Below are 15,221 nucleotides of genomic sequence, written 5' to 3'. Positions count from 1 at the left end.
TGCTTCAGACTCTTTGTTGTTATTTAGCCTTCTTAGGCCGAATCGATACAAATTTATTGTAACACATGTGGAAGTCAGAGGACAACTTCTGAGAGTCAGTTCTCACCTTCCTCAGAAGGATCTAGTGACTGAACCTGGTTGTCAGGCTTACACAGCAAATGCCTTTACCTGCCGCTGTCTTGCTGGCTCACAAGTGCTTCTTTTTAAGCAGAGTGTGGGACCGTTGTCTCTTAGGTCTCTTAGGGTGTTCGCACTTTCTCTATCCCTCCCTGTCTCTCTCCTGCCTCAGGATGAGGTAAATTTGCTTCTCACTGTTGTTGTTGTCCAGCAACTTCATCAGAAGTTTAACTCTTCCACTCACTCTTTCACTCTAGAATGCTTTTATAATTGGTTTATTAATTTTTCTACTTTATGGTTATATAAAAATGCAGTTTTCATATGTGTCCTTAATAAATATAGTTGTTAGCTATCTGCCTTCATATTTTTCCTTTTTTTTCTGTCAATGATTTATTTATTTTTATTTCCTGTACATTGGTGTTCTGCCTAATTGTGTGTGTGTATGAGGGTGTCAGAACCCCTGGAACTGTGTGAGCTGTCATGTGGGTGCTGTGAATTGAAACCAGGTCCTTTGGAAGAATGGCTAGTGTTCTTAACCACTGAGCCAATTCTCCAGCTCCTGTCCCCTGCCACCACATTTTTCATTGTAGAAATAATAGTTTTGTTCGACAACAAAAAATACAAAAATGTAAAAGGAAAAATCCCCTCTTTCTCAATGTCCATTCTCAATATACACACATAATCTTACCAAAATTAAATAAAAATGGGATCAGTCCCCAGGGCTACTCAGAACTGTGAACCATGCTTAAATTTGACAATCTTTAAGGATTTATTTAGCAGGGCCAGTGGTTGTGGTGGTGGCGGCGGCGCACACCTTTAATCTCAGCACTCAGAAGCAGAGGCAGCTGGATCTCTGAATTCAAGGCCAGCCTGGTCTACAAAGTGAGTTCCAGGACAAGCAGGGCTACACCTGTCTCAAAAAAGAGAAAAGGCTCATTTATTTTTATTTTATGTGTTTGAACATTTCATCTGCATATATGTCTATACTTCACATGAGTGCCTGGTGCCCTTGGAGGCCAGAAGATTGTGTCGGATCCCCTGGAGCTAGAGTTACTTACGGTTATGAGCCACCATGTAGGTGCTGGGGACCAAACCTGGGCCCTCTGGGAAGACCAGCCAGTGACCTTAACCACTGAGCCATCTCTTCACACCCATCCTGTGGAGGAATGCTAAGTGAATATATCAACCGTTAATAAAGCGCTGTTTAGCCAATCACCTGGGCAGAAGGACAGGAAGTGGAAGGCGGGACTTCCTGGAGAGGAGGAGAAAAGTTTGAGGGTTGGAGAGGGAGGAGGTTTTTTCCGTGGTTAGAGAAGGACGGTGGGGACTTGATGAGGACCAGACCAGGGATCAGAGTGGCAAGTGCTTGGAATATATGTATGTTATAAGGTTTAGAGTAGTTTGTTTAGTTTACGGGTAGATTAGAATCAGTTCAGACTCTGCCTGGCGAAGTGCTGGCCGCTTTAAAGTACGTTTCAGTCTCCCTGTGTCAGTTATTTGCTTTGTAGGCCACAGGGATACAAAATACTGTAACAAATTGGCGCCCAACGTGGGGCACGAACCCACGACCCTGCCTATTAAACCTAAGGTGTATAGTCTTGTGATAAAATTGAATAGTACAATGAATTAAAAATAAACCTATTTTATCTCAATATCTAATATTCTATACCAATGAATTAAAACTAGCCTTGTGATTAACAAATAAGGCCTTAACTTGAAGAGTAAATTCAATAATCTACCTTTTGTCCTATCATTCCTATATATTTTTATTTTTCAGAGAAAATTCCCTGAGTTCAGCCTTGTTCTTTCTCTGAACAAAGCCAATGATAACACAACCAATTCTCAATGAAGATAAACCTCCATAGCCCAAAACCTTACTCAGCCCCTCTTTAAGGGAATTGGGATGGCGTTCACTTTTTAAAGCTTCTTCAGGCTGATTTGGGACAAATAATACCTATACAGGGGCTCAAATAAAACTAGGAAAATGGTTAAACAAGCTAGAGATAGCATTTGTGGTCCAGTCTCTAATTGTTGAAAAATTCAAGCTTAATAAAAGTCCTGTGTGGGACGGTCTGAAATGCTGGACCAGTTGGAGTCAGGAGCTTTCTCCAAAACTGTCCTGGGAGATGTTCTGTTCTGATGACAACAGCAACCGAAGCAGTTGTGGATGGAACATGAGGAACGCAGCATGTCAGCATATCAGCACGCTGGAGGATGAATCCTGTCGGGTCTGATCCAGCATCAGTGTCTGGTACTTTAATTCTGAAATTATATAATCTCTTACAAGCATTATACAATTCCAAAACTATAAATACATGAGGTGTGCAGGATGCACCAGCATTATACAATCGAGGCTAGTACTGTAGTTTGAATTCATGTATGTATAGACTGACTTCAGTCAGTGGTCTCCTTTTCATCCAGGTCTGTTTTATTTTGACCTCTTTCAAAAAGGAAGTACAATATTACCATTATCAAAGACCATACAATCAGTATTTAATTGAAATCAAAACAAGATTGTATAGTTCTTAACGTCCTTCTCTAGGCTCTGTGGCGCCTGATGGGTAGGTTAAGCCGCTACTTGTCTCCCCAGGAAATGCACCCTGTTTTAGAGACAAGCCAGTTGCCCTAAGCAAAAGAAACGACATTAAGCCTTAAATAATAAACTTATGTATACCCTAGGCATTAGTACCTGGGTTCACACACTTACACCATCCTCATCTCCCCTTTTTCTGTATCTTTCTATGTGGCCCAGGCTGGCTTGAACTTTAGTCCGCCCTGCCTCAGCCTTCCAAGTGCCTGGATTATAGGTGTGCGCCAACATACCCAATGTGACATTCAATTCTGAAGTTGTGTTTAAAATCACCCCTTCAACTGACCTGGAACCTGAAGCGTGCGCGTTGCTCCTCCTCAGGGGTATCACTCCACTTCTGTTTAGTTGAGGAGGCTTGCATTCAGTGAGCTACCAAGTCCTTCAAGGGACATTTTGTTTATCAGACCTTTTTTCAAATCCTGCTTTTGTTTGACAATTGTTTTATATTGTATTCAAGTTCTTTTACTCCCCTTTTTAGTTGACACTCTACTGTTTGTACATAATTATGGTGCAAGGGCACAATGTGGTGGTTCTATTTGTAATTGCAATGTATAATAGTCAGATATGGACGGCTGGAATGCCTGTCACCTTAAATGTCGATTATTTCTTTATGATGAGAACTTGCTTAGGCCTCTGCAGCAGCTTCTTTAAGATACACAGTTGTTGGCACCACTATCCTGCTTTGCTGTGAAACATGAGAGAAACTCTTGGTCTGTCCTCCCTCCAGCCCCTCCCAGCAACCCATAACCTCTTTTCTTTGTGCTTCTCTGAAGTCAACTCTGAAACAGAGCATCTGCCTTTCTGTCACCTCAGTGTATTGTAGTAACATGTACTGTCTTCCAGGCTCATCTCTTCTGCAGATAAGATCTCATTGTTTTTTATGCCTGAATAGGATTCCACTGGTTATACTAACTACCACCTTGTCTTAGTGTGTCTTTACAGAAGGGTGGCTAGGTTGGGGCTGTTTCTTGGCTGGTGTGTTGAAGCAAATGTGGCTGTCCCTTTAACATACCATGTTCTTTCCATGGGCGTGTGCCATGTGGGATGTCTTCTGCTTCTAGTGTTTTTGAGGAAGCCCAGGCTGTTTCCCATAATTATTACATGAGTAAGACTTCCCTTTTTCCTGGTTCTTGATAAGCCTGTTTTTGACATACTTCCACATTGGACAAGATGATGCTTAACTGTTTTTGTGTGCTTGGTTGGCAAACCCAAACTTCCTGTAATTGCTTTGTAACCTAATTTAGTGTGCTTGATGGCTTAGCGTGAGATTGTTCCGCATTAGCACTTGAAGAGCCGCCGCTTTCTCCTCAGCCTCTCTCATGTTGTGCTCAGTGATACGAGTGTTCCCCTAGTTGACATAAGTGTCCCTCTGCTGGCAGGCATTTACAGTTTTACTTGATTTTTTTTATTATTATTATTCTTAACTAGTGCTATAGTAAACATCTGTTTCTGCACATTCTAGGATTTTTCATGGGGATGTACTTCACATCAGTTTCTGAAAATGGCTGTGGAGGATATTTACATTTTGAAGCTTGTGAAGAAATCCATTTGCTTAAAAAAGTTTGTAAAAGCCAGGCGGTGGTGGCGGCGGCGCACGCCTTTAATCCCAGCACTCGGGGGCAGAGGCAGGAGGATCTCTGATTTCAAGGCCAGCCTGGTCTACAAAATGAATCTAGGACAGCCAAGGCTACACAGAGAAACCCTGTCTCAAAACAAAACAAAAGTTTTTAAACATTAATGTAGGGTTAGCATAAAAAATCTGTTTTAAATTATAATTTGCATATATGCTATTGTCCTTTCCATTTTTATTGTCTGCTTTGTTATTTTTGAGGCAGCGTCTCACCCTGTATCCCTAGCTAGCCCCAGCCCCTGTGTAGACCAGATGGCCTTGGCTTCATCGGCCTCTGCTTCTTGTGTGCTGGCATTCCTTCCTTCCCCACTCCTAGTCTCTATGACTTTGCCTAATTTGTACATTTCATCTAAATCATATCATACAATCTAGTGATTTTGTGACTTGCTTCTTTGGTTGAATATAATGTTCTGATGCCTCACCTGTGCTGTATGTTCTTTTTTGTTATGACTAAAGAACGTTCTATCATGTGGACGTACTACAGTCTGTTTTTTCATTTGCAGTTGAAAAGGGATAATTAGTGTTGTTTCTACTTATTGGATATTACAAGTAAAGCTACAGCAAACTCTTGAGATGTTCTTTCCGCTGTAGGTGAGCCAGCAGGCCATATTTCTTTCCCTGTGTGAGTGGTTTGATATGTCTCTTACACCGAATTCCAGTCTTGACTGTTCCCAGCCCTGGCAGCCCCTCCTAGTGTATGTTGTTTTGGGTGAGGTGTAGCTTGTGGCTAGCAGCTGCCTCGCCTTCTGCCCCAGCTCCTTACCCCACTCACCCTCGTGATACCAGCCCTCTCGTTATCTGCTAGTCACTCTTTTTTAGTTTTTTGACACAGGGTTTCTCTGTGTGGTCTTGGCTGTCTTGGTTTCACTCTGTAGATCAGGCTGGCCTCAAACTCACAGCGATCCGCCTGCCTCTGCCTCCTGAGTGCTGGGATTAAAGGTGTGAGACACAATGCCCTGCTTGCTATTTATTCTTATTTTCTACTTTTTTGTTCCTTTTACGTGCACAGGCATTTTGTTTGCATGTGTGTCTGTGCACCACATGTAAGCAGTGCCTGGGGAGGCCAGAAGAAGGCATCAGGTGCCTTATAACTGGAGTTACAGGCAGTTAGCTGCCGTGGAGGTGCTGGAAATTGAACCCAGGTGCCCTTTAAGAGTGGTCAGTGCTCTCAGCCACTGAGCCACCTCTCCAACCTCAATACCTGTAACACCGGCCTGTTTACCCCCACCCCTGTTCCCTCTGTGGGAATGTGCTTGGCAGTTCTTCCAAAGCTGGCCCATTGTCCCCAGGGACACTTGCCTCCCTCTGTAGGATGCCTGCTTGAGAAAGTGCCTCTCCTGGTCTCTGTCAGCAACTGTTTGCTGAGTGATAACCCTTCTGGTGGACAGGAAAGCCAGCTGACCTTTCAGGACTAAACTTAATTCTAGTTACATCAATTTACTGTGGCATTTAGCTCTGTAAAAGCTGATTGGCATCAGGTTATGGGCTTATCAGTGTCATACCTGTTCTCTAAGGCATTGACTTGGGTCAGCATGTGGACCTAGACTGTATTTACAGTAACTTTAACTCCTGTCAGGGGTTAAATCAAGGCATGCTTTTGTCTGAATGTTCTTTTCCCAAGACTAGTGTTATAATCCTCACTCTACCCCCGCAGGGATCGTATTACAGTGAGGACTTTGGGAGATGATTAGGTCATGGGATTAGTACCCTTGTAGGACTTCTAAGCATTCCTCCCACCAGTCAGGACAGAGTGAGGAGTGTCCGTGTAAGAGCTAGAAAGCATGATTCTCTCCAGACTCTTGAGTCTGCCTCATTATGGCCTTGTCGGCTCCTATACTATAAGAAATAAATTTCTATTCATGCTCCATGCAGTTTAGAGTATTGGGGTATAGTAACTCAAATTGGCCAAGGCAGAACACATCAAAACGTACCAGACACCTTCCTCCTCGCTCAGGCTAAGCCTTTCCTCCCATCCTTCTTGTCACTTGCCCTTGAATTATAGAAAGTCAACCATAGGTCAAGACGTGGGGCAAGAAACCGGTTAACAGGGCGTGAATATAGGGGAAAACCATAGAGAGTAAGAGGACGTCAAGAGGACAGATAGAGAGACACACAAGAAGTAGGAGGGAGGGACATGGAGTTTGAGGGATTTTGAGACGGCTGGGAAGGAGGCGTGCTTCTTTTGGAGCACCGGCTGAGGAGGAAGGTCAGCTGGGTGCATTCCCTGCCACCTCTGTCTGAGGCCTTCCCTGGCCGTTTTATTTAAAATCACGGTGCCCTCTTGCACACTACTCTGGGTGACCTTCCCTTCTACTGTTCTTCTGGAACATGGATCCCCAGGGAGTCAAGGCTGCAAGGAGCCTTACTCTCTCCTCAGTGCCTGCCTCATAGTAAACACACAATAGATAATTGCCAATGAATGGATGCATCTTGTCTGAAGGCTGTGAGCAAGCAATGCTCATTCAGAATGTGCCCTTCAGTGCACAGCCAATACCAGGCACCCCAATCCCCGATGCCTCATTCTGCAGCCTGTTTCTCAGTCAGATGCTGCAGGCCCCTGTGGGAGGCTTCCGATGATTCATCTTTATGTCCCTGCCTTGAGAATCCAAGCTCTTGTACAGAGAGGAAGTCATTAAACACAGTAGTAATCGACACCTGTTTGAGGTGGGGAGTATTAGGAGTCTCACCATCTCTCTCATCTTTGCTAACTCAACACTTCTGTTGTTTTACATTAGCTGTTATTTGTTTTGATCGTATAACAGGACTACTGGATCTGCCAGTGATAATAAGTAATGACACAGAGGCTTATTCATATTTTCAAGCCTAGGCCTTTTGCTGGGCAGTCTCTCAACCACTTTAACCCAACTAATCCTGGCACTACGCCCCACCATGTGGCCAGCTTTGCTTCTATTTTGTTCTGGTCCATTTATTCACCCACCCACCCCTACCTCTGTGTCCTCTGGTGAATCTCTCACCTCTTAATTCTTCTCCCAGAGTCCCTTTCTTTCTGCCCAGAGTTTTGCCTTCCACTTCCTGCCTAGCTGTTGGCCGTCAGCTCTTTATTAATGCCAAGCAGATACAATTCTAATTGCTTTAAACAGGTGAGGAAGGAGCAAATATTTACAAAATATAAGGTTGGTGATGTGCCATAGCATAGTACAGAATTAAGAATTGGATATACAGAGACACCTTCACACAGTGCACCCCAACATGACCCCAAAACAGTTTATATTTTTTCTCTCCTTCCTTTGGTCTGTTTAGACATTTAATGCAAGTCTTAGAGATTACTCACTTTAGGATGAGGTGTTTTAGGGAACAAAAGTCCTAATGAAGTTTTAGCATATTTTTGGTAGACTTGTCTTTCAGAGGACCTGTTTGCCTTACTGCACCTTGGGAGCATGGGAAGTAGCTGCAGAGGCAGATGGTCCCCCTCCTGCCATCCTACTATCTTCTGTCTTCCCAGGTGGTGTCGACCCTGCTCATAAACATAATCCCAGAGGACTACGCCCCCCTGAACTTATCTGGAAAGGCAAAAATTAGCAGTAAAGCCTGGGTGAAGGAAAAGCCACGGCCTGTTCCTGACTTCGACCCCATTTCCATGTGTGAGTCCCAGGTATGGCTGCCTTTTATAAAATCGATTTCTGTTCCTGGAGCTGGGCAGATTGATGTAAAACAAGTTCAGAAGCTGATGCCATGACTCAGAAGACAAGTGGTTTCCACTTCTGTTTAAAATGTGGTCAGGGCTGATCTCTGCTCTCTGGCTCTCGGTATGAAATGCCTGCTGATTTGGGAAGGTTTCCAAAAGCTGGTGCTGATTCTGCAGTGCTTGCAGTATGGAGCTCTTGTCTTCCTTCAAGCCCTTGAGTGGTGTGAGTTAGTCAAATTGTTATGAGGTCCCCAAATCCTAGCTCCAAACATTTAGAACCAGGATTAGGGAAGGCCAGGGTGGTCACCACCACCACCACCCGGTGCTTTGCGGCTGTGAGAGCACACCTACACCAGAGACTGCCACGGCCTCCATGTGTTCTTGGTGAGCAAACATCTCAGGTCTGCAGCTGGCTGTGTATTTTCCTCTATCTCTCCCTCTTCCCTCTTTTTTCTGTGGTGTTGGGTTTGAACCCAGGTCTCATGCATGCTTAGCATGAGCTCCAGTGAACACCATCTCCTGCCCTGTGTAAACCTGGAGCAGCCACTTCTTTGTCCTGTGTGGATAATCCACTTACTATGTGCAGTTAAAAACTTAGCCCGTGTGTGTTCCTCTCCCTTATGTAAAGTATGAGTCAGTCTCACATAGTCTCTCTTTTTTCCCTCTTGGAAGGATTCAAAGCAGGTCACAGTAGAGGGGCATACCCAAAAAAGCTAATGATACTTGGCTTGTGTGGGTGGCTCCTCCAAGAGATGTCCCTGCAGCCTGGTATTGGTGACCATTCCCTGCACAGGTGATCATCAGGGAAGGGGAGCTGCTCTGCGGAGTGCTGGACAAGGCACACTACGGGAGCTCTGCCTACGGCCTGGTGCACTGCTGCTATGAGATCTACGGGGGCGAGACCAGCGGCAAGGTTCTTACCTGCCTCGCCCGCCTCTTCACTGCCTACCTGCAGCTCTACAGAGGCTTCACCTTGGGTGAGTGCTAGGCTTGTGGCCCTGGCTCTGCCCCCATTGCATCTAAAGGGCCCAGGGTGCGTCAGGATGGCATCTAGGCCATTTTCTTGCTGGATGTTTAGCCTCGTCCCTTCAGTGTTATCCATCTGGCTTTCTACAGCTAGTGTTCCTTTTCTTCACGCCACCCTTCATCATAGAAGAAGCTCCTACACCTAGCTCACAAGTGAAGACCAGACCTAAGCAGCAGCCATGTTTGTAGCTCTGCTAGCTCATGGCACAAACAGGAATGGCTCAAATGCACTTGGACTGGCCATGCTACGAGTGAGTGGACATTTAGGGGAGGGCTGGCTAATCCCATTCCATTACAAGGATGGCCTGGATCTGACTTTGTGATAGGGTCTGCCCTTCTGGTTTTGGCTTCCATGGAGAGAAATCGTTTCTTTCTCTTTTTGTTTGCCTGTAGTCTTCAGAAGACTCAGCACTGGGAATTGCAGATGTTTGCTTTAGCTTTTTTATTTTGAGTTCTTTGAGGCAGAGTTTCTCTGGGTAGCCTTGGCTGTCCTGGACTCAGTTGTAGACCAGGCTGGCCTCGAACTCACAGCGATCTGCCTGCCTCTGCCTCCCAAGTGCTAGGATTAAAGGTGTGCGCTACCACGCCCAGACGGCTGAGGGGATCTTAAGTCTGTGTCATGCCTGGGTAGCAACAAAAAAACATTGTTAGATTGAAAAGAAATTACTGTGAACAATTCTTGGATCCTTTGAGCCAAAGGATGGGTTTAACTGAAGGGATGTGGGCCCTGCTACCCTCTGGCTCAGCTCTGAGAGCTGTTGGGCTGCCACTCAGACTTTGCATCGGTGTGTGTTTGCGTTTGTGTGTAGTCACAGCTGCACATCGGGCTCCTGGGACACTCACTATCTGCCTCTCTTCTACTGCTGAACATCTTTCTAGCCAAAATCCTTAGCTGTCTCATCCCACGCATATTTATTGGGTGTAGCTTAGCAGAGCTTCTGGCTAAAAGCATAACTTTGAAACTTAAGTCCTCAGTTTTGAGCTTTAATGTTACCGCTTCTGAAAGAGAGGTTTTAATGTTTAGGTTTTCTTAAGCGTGCACTGATGTTAGTATCACTGTAGTAGCTTCCCGTATCTGTGGCTCCCAGCCTTGGATCTAAGTATCACCAAGCTTGCCAGATGGTGTGAACATTAGACCTGGGCCCTGTTGAGCTTATCTGTTTGACTTTGCAGGTGTGGAAGACATTTTGGTTAAGCCAGATGCAGATGTGAAGAGACAGTGCATCATCGAAGAGTCCACCCAGTGTGGGCCCCGGGTAAAGAGGCGGGCTGGGAGGCGGTGGCCTGCTGTCCAGGGGCCACTTAGCTTACAGAATAAAACCACACCCTCGTTTGCTAGAACCTCCTGTTCCTTTCTTCATTCTAGGCTGTCAGGGCTGCATTGAACCTTCCAGAAGCTGTGTCATGTGATGAGATCCAAGAGAGATGGCAAGATGCCCATCTGGGCAAAGACCAAAGAGATTTTAACATGATTGATATGAAATTCAAGGAGGAAGTGAACCATTACAGCAATGAGATTAACAAGGTTAGCCTGGCCGTACAAGGCACGAATCCCCATCTTTTTGACTGCTGCCTTCTGTTGGTTTGTTTATAGTTACATTTGATTCTCACTCTGGGCCCTTTAGAGTAGTCTGGGTAGGTGAGAACTGAAGTTGGGTCTCATTCTCTCGCTCTGTAAGTCTGGGAAGGCCTTGGCTTCATGCTGAAAGGGAAGGCTTTGTGCAGCGTTTCTAAATGTGTTGACTTTGGAGTTGCTGCACTGAAGGGGCTGAAGGAAGAAGCTCATGGTAGAATGGCTCCGCTGCCGGTGGATGAGCAGAGTGAAGGGCTGACGTCTGATGCTTGTGCAGCAGAGCCGGGGTGAATGTGTGGCTTCATGGTGAATTCTGTACTCGCTCTGTGACCTCGAGTGAGTGGTGTGACTGGGGTCTGAGTTGTTCTCACCTGGAGGCCGCTGTGTGAGGAGCACTACTTTACAGGCTGGCAGGGGGGGTTAGGGTTATTCACACTGCGTAGCCCTGCCTGTGGCAGTGCAGAAGGAGAGGAGAATGTGCCTGGGTCAAGGTCACAGCTTCTTCTCCCAGTGCTCCTGCTCCAGAGTCTGGACTGTAGGTAAACACTCTACCTGGCTTCATTGTCTCTGTGCCAGAGCTTTCCCTTCTGATTGTGGGATTGTGGGATTGTGGGATTGTGAAAAAGATGACATTCCTGACCAGCGTGCTCGTTCACTCCACAGGCATGTATGCCTTTTGGCTTGCACAGGCAGTTCCCTGAGAACAACCTGCAGATGATGGTGCAGTCGGGAGCCAAAGGCTCAACTGTGAACACGATGCAGGTATGAGCAAAAGTAGCTTAAGCGTTTTGCCGGAGGGGTGGGCTGATGTCAGGAGTCAGCCTTCAGGTTCATCTCTGGTCTTAAAAGATCTTTAATCCATGTAGCATATAACTAAAAAGACTGAAAAGCACTAAAGCATATAGAAATCTTCTTGCAGGTGGGGGAAGGCAGATCCCCAAAGTTCATTGGCTAGCCAGTTTAACCAAATTGATGAGTTTCAGGTTCACTGAAGGATGGTGTTTCAAAACATAAGGGAACACCCAGTGCCCGCATCCGGCCTTCACACATACGTGAATCCATACCCACACACATCACATGGAACCTTATGCTGCACCAGCTACTGTTTTCATTTACTGTTAGATTTTAAGCACTGTTCTAAGAGTCGTTTACCTCTTGAGTCTCATTACCTTCCCAGAGCCCTTGTTGCTATGGAGACATTTTCACAAATCTTAGTGTTTGTTTCATTGTGTGTGTGTTGTTTTTGGTTTTGGTTTGTTTGTTTGTTTGTTTTCCAATCCTGATGACCTTGAGAGGCACTTAAGGGGCATGCACCATTGTTCAGTAAGCACTAAGACCGAGTGGCTTAAAAAGCTGAACACCTGCTGAAAGCCACTACTAAGGGTAAATATTCCCCAGGAGTATTTACACGCACTTGCCTAAGCATTGGGATGAGCAGATTGACTCCCTCAGACTCTAGGATTGTTTTTTTCCATTTCCCCATTGGAACCTTTTCTTAGTTAAGGTTTTTATTGCTGTATAAACACAGTGAGCAAAAGCAGCTTGGGGAGCAGTTTCTTTCGTCTTACAGCTCCATGGCTAAGGGAACTCAGGGCAGAAGCTCATGGCAGGACCTGAAACAGAAGCCATGGAGGACCACTGGTTACTAACTTCCCCTCATGGCTTCTCTCTTACACAGCTCAGGATGACCGCCCAGGGTGGTAAGGCCCAGAAAATACACTACAGACTATACAGTTGTCAAAAAACCAGCCAAAGCAAACCTTCAAGGCGCTTCCAGCTACGGCATCGTGATTCTAAGTCATGGCGTCTGTTCTAAGCATTGCTTGTTCTCAACTGTCCCTAAAACAGGGGATGGGCCAACAAGGCTAACTTTTTCTTGTTTAAGCATCTAGTTTGGCCTTCATGTCTATCCTATTTTCCAAATGCTTTTCTTTTGTTTAAGGAAAGCTGGAGTCCTGTTGAGACAGGTGTTGCTCGCACTCACAGGAACCTCAAGTGCCGTTTGTGTTTCTTTTCACCAGATCTCTTGCCTACTGGGCCAGATTGAATTGGAAGGTCGGAGACCCCCGCTGATGGCATCTGGCAAGTCACTGCCCTGCTTTGAGCCTTATGAGGTCACCCCCAGGGCTGGTGGCTTCGTCACTGGAAGATTCCTTACCGGCATCAGGCCTCCTGTATGTGTAATTTTGTCATTTTCCCTCAGTTCTAGACATGGTAGTGGTGTCCTATGGCCTCATAAATAACAGCACAAGAACCATCAAGTGGTAAATGTTAAAGATATATCGACCATAGGTTCCCAAAGAGACATGACGACCACATGGTGGTCCCTACTGTGACACCAGAGCTAGCAAAGGCTAACACACAGTAGGCATGTAAGAATGTGTAGTGGTAAAGTGAAAAGCCAGATGTGGTGACTCATACTGTAACCCCAGTACTTCCCCAAAGAGTTGTCATGTATGAGTCAGGCCAAAGCTGCATAACAAGTCCTTGCCTCAAAAGGAGAAGACGAGCCTGACCTTGGTCTCCCCGTTTTCTGTGATGTAGCCTCTCTAAGCCAGTTCTTGGCTGCTTCAGAAGCAACTGGGAAGGGGAGTATCAGTCACCAAGGTGCTCATATCACCCAGAGGAGCCTGGAGAGATTGGTTTTATGAACTTTCCATTTCCCGTTCTCTCCCTCACTCCATAGTAGTGGGTGGGGCATCTGTGTGGTTAGGAAAGGTGCATAGATGACAACTGAGTGGCCCTCTAGGTACACAGTGCTTACTGTCACTTTGGGGACCTGGCTCCCACTTTTTCCATAGGAATTCTTCTTCCACTGCATGGCGGGGCGAGAAGGCCTGGTGGACACTGCCGTCAAAACTAGCCGTTCTGGTTATCTCCAAAGGTAACAGCACCTGTAGCCCTCTGGTGGGTGGGCTGGTGCCCCAGGACCTTCCTCTTATCCTGTAAGGCCAGCATAGCAGAGGGTCAAACACCAGTGTCACCACCATGTGTGCTAACAGGAGAACTGGTGGTTGGCACCAGCTTGCCAGGCTCTGAGTCAAACATTGTGAAAGCTTAGCTCTACCCTTCCCACTTGGGTTGGATGCTGGAGGCTTTAGATGATACAATCTCTTTTCAAAGTCTCCACATGAGGCCTGAGACAGAAAATAGCACAGAGTATTTCTACATTAGTGGTAGAGCATGCCCTCAGGGTTACACAGTGGGCCTTGTGCTCTGCAGATCTTCTAGGTGTGCCCGGCCTGTGTGCTCCATGTGCCTCAAAATAGCTATGCATGCCACCCAACGCAAAGTTGTAACCTGCAGATAGAAAGCTTGGTTACAAAATTCTCAGATGTGAGCTTTGTGCTTGACAACGTGATGAGCACTGTGAGAAGGTTGGCCATGCCTGGATGGCAGTGCTGAGTTCGTCCTTTGTTTGAGAGGCTCAGCAGCCTGCGATAAGTACAGAGCACTCTAGTGACAGGTGTCCTCCTGGGAGATCACCTCTCTGGTAGGAAAGGGTACAGTCCTAGGCTTTTTGTCATGGTTCTTCCTGAGCTCAAAGAATATATGCTAGTGGGAATAACGATGGCAGTGAAGAGAATGTGGCTGCCTGTGACGTGACAGCAAGAGGTTCCGAGTAGACAAGTCAGTGGGCCACTAGAGATAAGGCCCGAAGCTCAGGGAAGAAGTCTGGAGACATGGACATGAGGGGCAGCTGCTAAGCCCTGTAAGGCCAGCATAGCAGAGGGCCAAACACCAGTGTCACCACTATGTGTGCTAAAAGCAGAACTGGTGGTTGGCACCAGCTTGCCAGGCTCTGAGTCAAACATTGTGAAAGCTTAGCTCTACCCTTCCCACTTGGGTTGGATGCTGGAGGAGAGAAAACAGATGTTGGGGAACCACAGTAGACATAGAGCTGTAACCAAGACAGAAAGCAAGAGAGGATGAGGGAGCCAGCTGCCAGGAGAGGACTGGAAACTAGCCTTCAAATTAGAACATCATGTCAGCATTTAATTCCTGATGATGCCCCTTTGCTTGGCAATCTCCACACTGACAGCTTAAGGATTCTCCCTTCTCTTCCCTTCTTTGCCGCCTATGACGCTAAGGATGCCAGTCTGTCCCTCAAAGCTCTGAGATACAGAAGAGTGAAGGGGTCGGGAGCAGCCCTAGCAGCTGAGTGAGATGAGGGTGTGGCAGCCAGATCACTGGGGTGGTCTCTAAAACTGGCAGGAAATGTATGTAGCCCATGCAGGTTGGATCCCAGGGCCTGGGGCAATGGATGTGTCCATCTTAGGCTTGTGTTCATCTGGAACAGCAGCCCCTTCCTTCCCCTTCCCTGTCACCTGTTTCCCTCCAAGCCACCCTGGGCACTGAGTAGAGCTTCCATACAGGTGCATCATCAAGCACCTGGAGGGACTGGTCATCCAGTACGACCTGACGGTGCGGGACAGTGATGGCAGTGTGGTACAGTTCCTGTATGGGGAGGATGGCCTGGATATTCCCAAGACTCAATTCCTGCAGCCCAAGCAGTTTCCCTTCCTGGCCAGCAACTATGAGGTAACGTCACACCCTTGGTGGCTGGAGCCCTGCTACTCCATCCACGGGACCACTGAGAGAAGCCAGTGGCTTTTATAAAGCCCCCATCAGTGTCCAG

The 15,221-nt window shown here is 46.5% G+C and overlaps 1 protein-coding gene across 3 annotated transcripts in view; it reads left to right on the top strand.

The window, feature by feature from the left end:
* The window catches only part of POLR1A (RNA polymerase I subunit A), a 69,506-nt gene that overhangs the window by 39,117 nt on the left and 15,168 nt on the right, over window positions 1-15,221 (top strand). For all 3 annotated transcript variants that reach the window (XR_014776344.1, XM_084766865.1, XM_084766864.1), the window contains 8 exons: window positions 7,801-7,950; window positions 8,777-8,960; window positions 10,183-10,265; window positions 10,376-10,534; window positions 11,246-11,344; window positions 12,604-12,756; window positions 13,384-13,466; window positions 14,959-15,124. Coding sequence is in view for 2 of the 3 variants with exons in the window: in XM_084766865.1 (XP_084622991.1) it covers window positions 7,801-7,950; window positions 8,777-8,960; window positions 10,183-10,265; window positions 10,376-10,534; window positions 11,246-11,344; window positions 12,604-12,756; window positions 13,384-13,466; window positions 14,959-15,124 (1,077 nt within the window). In the remaining variant the exon portion in view is untranslated. The remainder of the gene's footprint in view (window positions 1-7,800; window positions 7,951-8,776; window positions 8,961-10,182; window positions 10,266-10,375; window positions 10,535-11,245; window positions 11,345-12,603; window positions 12,757-13,383; window positions 13,467-14,958; window positions 15,125-15,221) is intronic.

This window comes from Acomys minous, assembly GCF_964271855.1.
Source record: "Acomys minous genome assembly, chromosome: 17".
Classification (NCBI taxonomy): Eukaryota; Metazoa; Chordata; class Mammalia; order Rodentia; family Muridae; genus Acomys; species Acomys minous.
Note: the sequence above shows the minus strand (reverse complement) of the source record. Positions and strands in the feature narration are given on the sequence as shown.